The sequence below is a fragment of the Cebus imitator genome, unplaced genomic scaffold (genome assembly GCF_001604975.1).
Source record: "Cebus imitator isolate Cc_AM_T3 unplaced genomic scaffold, Cebus_imitator-1.0 Scaffold87, whole genome shotgun sequence".
NCBI classification, from domain to species: domain Eukaryota; kingdom Metazoa; phylum Chordata; class Mammalia; order Primates; family Cebidae; genus Cebus; species Cebus imitator.
In genome coordinates, this window is record NW_016107402.1 from 438,658 (window position 1) to 444,817 (window position 6,160).

Sequence of the window (6,160 nt, forward strand, 5' to 3'; positions counted from 1 at the left end):
CAGTGAGCTGAGATCGCATCACTGCACTCCAGCTTGGGCAACACAGTGAGACTTTATCTCAAAAAGAAGAAGAAGAAGAGGGATGCTGAAAGGGATGTTAAAGACCATTTTGGGGCAGCCTTCCCGCCTCCCACCCACTCTCTCATCTTGGTAGATGGAGAAAGTGTGGTTCAGAAAGATGAGAGAACCTGCCCAAGGTCACGCTGTGAGTTAGGTATGGGTTGAACAGGTGAGATTCCAGCTCTACGAACTTTCTGAATCCAGGGAGCATGGCAGGGGCTGTCAGGAGGCACTCTGGGCCCCGCCCTTCAACCCAGCATCCCCATTTTTATCTGTTTGACATACTTCAGATGCCACACAAGATTTCAAATGAAAAAGAAGCCCCTACAGCATGAAAACCCTGGCTCTGGACCCCCCTCCCTCTGCCCAGTTACAATAGCCTTCCCTCATAGCTTCTCTCCTCCTCCTCTTTTCCTCCTCCTGCCTCTGGCAACATTCTCAGAAAACTAACTAACAAACAAAAACATGCTGATGAGAAGAAGCGGACAGATGTGGTCAGCCCAGGCTTGAACACATTGGCCTCCGGTCTTGGAGAGACAGAGCCCACCATCTAAAGAAAAGCATTCTCAGGGTCCAAGCTGACAATGATGCGGTGTGTGTGCTGACAGGTAATGGGCACCCGTCAGTTAAGTTGAGTAAGGCTAGATGGCCCATTCAAACGTTAGCAGCAATTATCTCTAGATGGTGGAACTCACAGGCTTTTGTTGCTGGGTTTGTTGTTGTTTTGTTGTTTTGCGATGGTATTACAGGATCTTCGGGGTGTCATTTTTCTGATGGGAAACCTCTGTGGCTGGTGGCACCTTTGCCCAAGTTTGGCTCGGCCCACTGGGCTTCTTTCACCCACTCTGCCTTGCAGGCTGCACTCAGCTCACATTTCCAGCCTGGGTCCCACATTTGCCCATGACAAGTCAGGCATGGAACCGTGAGAGGTACATGGGTGAGCGTGGGGTCTAGCCACTGCACACAGTCAGACATGCCAGCTGCTGGCGCGGGTGAGCAGCTCCAGGTGCCAGCACAGGTGCCAGTTCTCTGCGAGGCTGCGGCTGGACCAGGTACACCACAAGCAGCTTCCACGGGCGGCACTGGGGAACATGGCAGCACCTGGAAGCTTGCAGACACCAAGAACCACAGGGCCCCAAAATGGGAGGCATAGCCCTGGCTTGAGGAGTTCCCAGGTCTGGGTTCCCCAAAGGGCTGCAGCTCTCCTCACTTTCTCTTCACCCACAGCATGGCAAGCAAGGGGCCTGTTTCAGTCCTCTTTGTGTTATAGCCCTTTCAGCACCACCATTCGACAGCTCCCATGTTCTTATCCTGTGGCCAGAAAGAATGAGGTACGTGGACAAGTGGAGGGTGAACACGAGGAAGAGGAGCTTTATTGAGCAATAGAACAGCTCAGCCTCTCACAGGGGTCAGCTCCTGTCTGCAGCCGGATGTCCTGACGAGGGTTCGGCTCCTAGCAGAGAGGAGACCCTGGAGTGGGTAGCTCCTCTCGGCAGCTGGTCATCCCTAGGTCTGCCCAGCTCTGGCTGAGCCTGGAGCTTTCATGGGCCTCAGAGGGGAGGAGGTGCATGCTGACTGGTCCATGGGTGGCCACAGGCAGGCCCAGAAAAGACACCATAAATTCCCACACCAGTCCCTGGGCCAGGCAGCCTGGGCCCCAGACTTCAGGCCCTCCCTGGCCTGAAGATGGGGCCTTATCAGGGACCCACCCCCTTTCACCCAGGAGCCTGTCTGACTCCTGCTGCTATTCATGGTGCCCAGGATGCTCATGCCAAGGGGTGCCTGCAGGCCAGTGCCAAGCTGCCCTCAGTGCCCCCTTGGCTTCCCTCCCATGACAGTCAATGCCCAAAGTCCAGAGGGGACTGAGGCAGCAGGGGGCCAGCATGTTGGCACTGCCCCAAGCATGCACACAACCCGGGCTGCAGCAGTGCCCAGGCTCAGCCCCAACTTTGCTTCAAGATTGGAGTGGGTGCCACGAGCAGGGAGAAGCCAGGCAGGTACTTCTGAGCCTGCAAGGGCAGGGGGAGGGGACCTTCCCAGGCCCCCAAGAGTGCAGGGATGCCTGGGCCCACAGCTGCAGTTTAGGTGGCTACAGCTGCGTGGGGGGCAGCGGGGCCCCCACCTGCTCTGTGGAGCAGGAAGCTTGGGTCTTCAGCTATGGATTGTGCAGCTGCAGCAGGTGCCCAGGAGGGCGGGGTTCCCACTGTCCCCAGCTCCCACTGACTACATGGAGCATGCAGCCCTGGCCGTGCCTCCCTGCTGCAGCAGGTGTGATGGCAGCACCCATTCCTGACGGCCCGCTGCTGCCGTGTGTTTTGCTTTTTTGAGATGGAGTCTTGTTCTGCCTTCCAGGCAGGAGTGCATGGTAAGATCACAGCTCACTGCAGCCTCAACCTCCTGGGCTCACGCAATCCTCCCAGCTCAGCTTCCCAAATAGCTGGGACTACACAGGTGTATGCTACCACACCTGGCTATTTTAAAAATTTTAGTATAGATGGAGTTTTACCATATTGGCCAGGCTGGTCTCGAACTCCTGACCTCAAGTGATCCACCTGCCTTAGCTTCCCAAAGTCCTGGGATTACAGGTATGAGCCCCAGCACCGAGACTTGTTCTTTTTCTAAATGTTGGTAAAAGCTAATGATTAAGTGTTCACCTATCATAATCAGATGAGGTAGAACCTCATTCCCAATGTACAGGTACAACTGAGGGATCAGGAGGTCAAGTAATTTCCGAAGACATGCAACTGGGAAGCAGCAAGTCTAGAAACAGATCGCTGTGCTTCCTTCTCACCAATGCACTGCTCTTTCTTCTTTGTATTTTCCAAGCTTTTGGCAATGAGTTGCATGTCAGTTTCATAATCATGAAAAGTCCTACAAGGGACAGATTTTTTTAAAGATTCCTTCCGTTCTGGTGTTCTGTGCTTCCCTGGTTCTCAGAGCCTTGCCCTGCACGGCCTCCGCCCCACATCCTCACAGACGCTGGCCTCACTGTCCCCACCCCCACACCAGCTGTTGCTGTGGCAGGACACCCAATGTTCCTGTCTTGCTGAAGGCTGCTCGAAATGTCCCTGTTGAACTTCTGGGCCCTGGGGAAGTTCAGGGGGCAGGTCTGGAGAAGGGGAAGTGGGAAGGGATGTGAAACTTGGCCACAGCCTGGCGCCACTCCTGCTGGGTAGCCCACAGGGGCCCTGCGCAGAGGGCAGGAACATCCAGTTGAAGTTGACGACGGGAGGCAGGTGAGGCCAGAGTCCCAGAGGGAGGGGGCTATGGAGTTCCGGGACCCCGGGGAGCTGGCCCAGGAGGCTGGAAAACTGAGGCAGGGAGGGAGGGAAATAAGAGTGGCTGATTCTGCGGCAGGACAGGGATGGGGGTGCGGCACTGATCCACCCAGAATGGGAGAGTGGAGGGACCTTAACTCCTAGAGCCAGAGCTTGGGGGAGGGTGTGAGGCGGTAAGTTAGACTCAACAACTAATGGGTAAGACCAGGGTTCCTGGGTCTGGCCCCAAAACACCTAAGAAACTGGGAAAAGGCTGGGGTGCTAGAGCTGGCAGTGGGACCCAGCAGAGGGGACAGTGGGGGCAGCCAACCAGTCATTCTGGGGTAAATGCTGAAAGGCGCTGAGCGTGCGGAAGAGTGAGCAGGTGTCGTGCTGGGTGTTTGTGAATTCCTGTGTGTATGCACAGCTCCACCATCTGGGTGAGCGAGTGTTCATTAAATAAGGAACAGGCGCTCAATACATATTTGTTCAATGAAATTGATCACCCGTGGGGTTGTATGAATGTGTGTGTCGGTGCAAGTGAGGGAGAGTCTATTTGGGTATCAGTTGTGTGTCTAGGGGTGTGTAGTGGATTTTTGAGTTTCCATACCGTGTTTTGTAGGTGTGTGGGTGAGAGGCTGTGTCTGTTTGTGAGTGTGTGATGAGGTGGGTGTGCTCGGTTGTGTGTGTGTGTGAGTTTGTGGTTCTGTGTATATGCGTGGGGTCCCTGGAGCTGGATTGAGAGCGGACGCTGAGAGCCCTGGAGGGTGCGTGTGCACTGGGGGGGGGGGTGCATACATCATGGTGTGCATGGGACCCAAGGGTGTGAGCTGGGTGTGAGTATGTGATGTCCAGCCTGCCCAGGCCCCCCCCACCGTGTCTCCACAGGGGCATCATGGAGGGGCCCTGGGGCTGGCTGGTAGTCTGTGTGCTGGCCTTGTCGCTGGCCTCTACGGTGACCCAGGATGTGTGCCGAGCACCAAACGGGAAGGACGGGGTGGCAGGAAGACCCGGCAGACCGGGGCGGCCAGGCCTCAAGGGGGAGCGAGGGGAGCCGGGTAAGCAACACCCTCGGGACCCAGCCCCTTCGACCTCAGCCTGGCCTGGCCTCCAGGACGAAGGCTTGGGGATGGCACTGAGAATCAGGAGTCCGTCTGCCCCCAATGCCCTATGAATCCTCTCCAGTTTGCACTTGGCCCCAGGCACTAAGGGAGGCCCAGCCGCCTCCCCAGGCCATGTCCCCAGCCTCTCCACTCCCCGTTGATGGCCTGGGTCCACCTTCCCCCCACTGGAGAATGACTTGCTTTGAGTAGTGAATGTGAAAGTTCCAGCAGCAATGATGAGTCCTGGTTCACAGTTCTCTCACCAGCATAATGAGGACCCAGAGTTTAGACTCAGCGGCCCCTGCCTTGCTGTGTGACCTCAAGCAAGTTATCAGCCCTCTCTGAGCTTAAGCGGCCTCATCTGTAAGCTGGAGAACTAACCCCGCACGGCACAAACAGAGGGACCAAATAACTGCAACTGCCTTCTGGCACCCTTGGCGCTGTTCGCGCTTCCCCCTCCCCAGCCCTTTAGGCTTCAGAAACTCTCACATTCTAGAAGAAAGGCAGGGGGTGATGGAAAAAGGAGGAGGTCCTGATCAGAGCAGAAAGGGAGTCTCATGAAATCCCCTGGAGCCTCCTAGTCCAAAGCAGACTGGATGGATCACATAGACATTTGCAATAATTTGCATCCAGGCATCCTACGTGGGATACCTGAACATGCAAAAGTCAAGGTCAGTGCCTTGGAGGCAGGTGGAGGGCCCAGCCTTGAGCAGGAGCATGGCAGAGCAGCCAGAGCACCACGAATTTCCCAGAACCTGACACTTTCCCAAGTGCCTGTTCACACCCCTCTCCACTTTACAGATGAAGGGGAGGCTCAGGGAGGTTGAGACACTTGCCCTAAGTCACACAGCCAGTCAGAGCCAATGTCCTGAAGGCCCAGGTACTTCCTGGCCCTTTATCCCATAGACTCAGGGGGTCCAGTTCTCTCCCTAAGGACTGGTAGGCTTTGGACTCTCACTCCCAGTCTGACATCTCTCCCCACAGGGGCCCCTGGCATCCGGACAGGCATCCGAGGCCTTAAAGGAGACCAGGGAGAACCCGGGCCCCCTGGAAACCCTGGCAAGGTGGGCTACCCAGGGCCCAGCGGCCCCCTCGGGACCAGTGGCATGCAGGGAATTAAAGGCATCAAGGGCAATCCAGGAAACATCAGAGACCAGCCACGGCCGGCCTTCTCGGCCATTAGGCGGAACCCACCGATGGGAGGCAACGTGGTCATCTTCGACAAGGTCCTCACCAACCAGGAGGGCCCGTACCAGAACAACTCGGGCCGCTTCGTCTGTGCTGTGCCCGGCTACTATTACTTCACCTTCCAGGTGGTGTCCAAGTGGGACATCTGCCTGTTCATCGTATCCTCCTCCAGGGGCCAGGTCCGACGCTCCCTGGGCTTCTGTGACGCCAACAGCAAGGGGATCTTCCAGGTGGTGTCGGGGGGCACGGTGCTTCATCTGCAGCAGGGTGACCAGGTCTGGGTCGAAAAAGATCCCAGTAAGGGCCGCATTTACCAGGGCTCCGAGGCTGACAGCGTCTTCAGCGGCTTCCTCATCTTCCCGTCTGCCTGAGCCAGGGAAGGACCACTCCCCCACACCCCGCCACTGCTCTGGCTTCCATGCTCTGCTCTGTAAAATGGGGGTGCTGTTGCTTTAGCTGCTGAAGGGAGGGGGCTGGCTCCGAGAGCCCCAGGACTTGCTGCCCCATGACACGGGCTCTAAGAAGCTCATTTCTTAGAAGTCTTTCTGGAAT

The 6,160-nt window shown here is 56.6% G+C and overlaps 1 protein-coding gene across 1 annotated transcript; it reads left to right on the plus strand.

Annotated features, from left to right (window-relative positions):
- The first annotated feature begins 3,100 nt into the window (after positions 1–3,100).
- On the plus strand, positions 3,101–6,160 carry C1QA (complement C1q A chain). Its single transcript, XM_017534492.2, has 3 exons — positions 3,101–3,296; positions 4,206–4,375; positions 5,405–6,160. Exons 2-3 carry the CDS (start codon positions 4,213–4,215, stop codon positions 5,977–5,979), a joined length of 738 nt encoding a protein of 245 aa, XP_017389981.1. The 5' UTR covers positions 3,101–3,296; positions 4,206–4,212; the 3' UTR covers positions 5,980–6,160.

Excerpts from the sequence above, each read along its gene's own strand:
- C1QA (XM_017534492.2), top strand. The coding sequence starts at position 4,213 with ATGGAGGGGCCCTGGGGCTGGCTGGTAGTCTGTGTGCTGGCCTTGTCG. Across the intron at positions 4,376-5,404 it reads GGGGGAGCGAGGGGAGCCGG|GGGCCCCTGGCATCCGGACA; the intron begins GTAAGCAACACC and ends CTCTCCCCACAG.